The following is a 2435-nucleotide window of genomic DNA, read 5'->3' as shown; positions in this document are numbered from 1 at the left end:
AGAGAGAGAGAGAGAGAGTAAACAGTAAACATTTTGAAACCAGCAAAGTTTATTTTGTTTGTTTTAGTAAGGTTTTACTGCGCTCACAACTGCATTAGGTCATATGAGCGCAAAGGGGTGGATGTCAACAGAGAAGTCCTTACAAGGAATCGGGCTTACTCTGCTCACCTCTCTAGCTTCAACAGCACAAAGTCTGCTTCGACTATCAAGGCATCCCGGAAATAGTAGTTAACAAGTGAGTGACAGACATACAAAAGAAGTAGAGGAAAAAGACAATAATAAGGGTGAGGAAAGAAAAAGCAGCAGTTCGCCCTACATTGTTCCGGCACAGTATGAGCATGACATTGATAAATCAGCCCATTTACAATTCTACTATGAATAAGAACATGTTAATATCACCCCTTTGGGAACAGAAAAGTTGAACGTCAGCACTCACGTTGTACAACCAGTGGATGGAAGGAACTGGATGACCTTTGACATCACACTCTAGGGTCAGCCTTGACCCAATGACCTCTGTCACATCAGCAGGCCCCAGCACTATGACAGGCGCCACTGTGAAAGTAGAAAGAAAAATTAGGTTAGTTTTAGTTTTAGTAAGTGTTTTACGGCACTTGCAACACAATAAGGTCATATAAGTGCCGAAGATTAGAGGTGTTAGAGGAGAGTAACAAACACAAAAAAGAAAAAGGGGAGACAAGGACGATAGATGTTTGATAGGAAAGAAGAAGCAAACCACACCACAGCACCCGCCAACCACCCACAACATGAGGTTAGGAGCATGAAATAACAAAGCGACCTTTTGATGAAAACAGACGACAGAATATGATCAGAGAGAAGGAAAGAGGGTGAGAGAATAACATTTTAGAGAAAAAAAAATGTTCCCCTCGCTATCCGGATTCGAACCCCGGACTTACTGAAGGAGAGGCCAACACTTTAACCTCTAGGCCACGAGAGCCCCCTCCCCCCACACACACATTGTCACTGAACATTGGCTAGAACGGACAACAGAACTATGTGTCTCGACTCTGAATTTCTTTATTAAATGAAGTTTCTGGTCTGGCAGCTAATTTCAAGTAAAAGAGTCACCAAATGTGAGGCATGCTGACAAAAGGAGTTATATCTCGCAATCCATAAATCGATAAATTGGCTAAAAGTCGACACTAGGGTCAAATTTGTAGAATTTCTATTGATACCATGTTCTTAAACTATAACATTCCTTTTACTATTTCATTTTTACAAATTGTAAAAGCTTCCTGATAAGTGTGATGTATATATTTCCATCAGGCTTGAAGCCGAAAAGTATCTCATTTTGTTAGCCCGCTTCACAAATATATTTACAATCTTGATCATGTACAGAAAGTGGTGGGGCCTTACTGAGAAGAGCCCCTCCCAGCAGATCTCTCTCTCTCTGATTGGCCCGCTGTCGCGGTAGCGGAGTTTAGCGGAGGAAATGGCAGTGGCGGAAATCCACTAAATAGCGGAATATTGAGACCCCTGCAGAACCCACTTTCTTCACTGACCATTGACAATGAGCTTGCCCTCGGAGGAGGTCTGACCCGCATCATTGCTGCCCACACATTGGTAGCTGCCCGCATGGTCAACTGTCACATTGGCAATGACCAGACTGGAGAGGGTCAAGGTCACACCGAGCGCTGATTTTTCTGATAAACTTACATCAACGCCATCTGTGAAATTGAAAAAAAAAAGTGAATAACATCAATTCAGTAAAAACATTGAGTAAAAAAAAGTTTTGTTTGTTTTAGAAGAGGTTTTACGGCGCTCACAACTGCATAAGGTCATATGAGCGCTAGAAGATTAGAGGTGTTACAAGAGAGTAACAGCTAGAAGATTAGAGGTGTTACAAGAGAGTAACAAACATAAAAAAGGAGAAGGGGAGATAAGGACGATAGATGTTTCATAGGAAAGGAGAAGCAAACCACACCAGAGCACCCGCCAAACACCCACAAAAAAAAGTGCATTGACGTTTGTCTGTGTGTTTGTGTAAAGAGATGCACATTGACACTATAATAGTCACACAGTCTTTGTTTTGCTTCTTTTTTTTTTTTTAGTTTTAGGAGAGGTTTTACGCGCTCGCAACTGCACTAGATCTAGGTCATATGAGCGCCATTGCTTTTTTTTTTTTTTTATTTTTTTGTTGTTGTTGTTGTTTCATTGGTGCTATATATTTTTTTGTTTGAGTATAGAGATGAACATTGACACTTTAATAGTCATTTATAGCATACTTTTGTTTCATTGTTTGTACATTTGTGTGTGTAGTGTGAAGCACATTGACACTATGACAGTTCTACAGTGCACACAAAAAGTGAGACAGACAGAAGCAACAGAGGGAAAGAAAAGAAGTAGGACTTATCAGTGGCGTCCTCTAATCATCCAAGCACATTGACAAGACAATAGTCACTATTTAGCACAGTGAA

At 40.7% G+C, this 2435-nt stretch overlaps 1 protein-coding gene across 1 annotated transcript in view; it reads right to left on the bottom strand.

Moving 5' to 3' along the window:
• LOC101855762 (hemicentin-2) overlaps positions 1-2435 on the bottom strand; it is a gene marked incomplete at both ends in the record, with an annotated part of 39975 nt that overhangs the window by 22068 nt on the left and 15472 nt on the right. The window contains 2 exon segments of the mRNA XM_035973284.1: positions 400-552; positions 1521-1685. Coding sequence (XP_035829177.1) covers positions 400-552; positions 1521-1685 — 318 coding nt within the window.

Source organism: Aplysia californica, unplaced genomic scaffold (assembly GCF_000002075.1).
Source record: "Aplysia californica isolate F4 #8 unplaced genomic scaffold, AplCal3.0 scaffold01100, whole genome shotgun sequence".
NCBI classification, from domain to species: domain Eukaryota; kingdom Metazoa; phylum Mollusca; class Gastropoda; order Aplysiida; family Aplysiidae; genus Aplysia; species Aplysia californica.
This window is presented reverse-complemented; position numbering and strand designations above follow the sequence as displayed.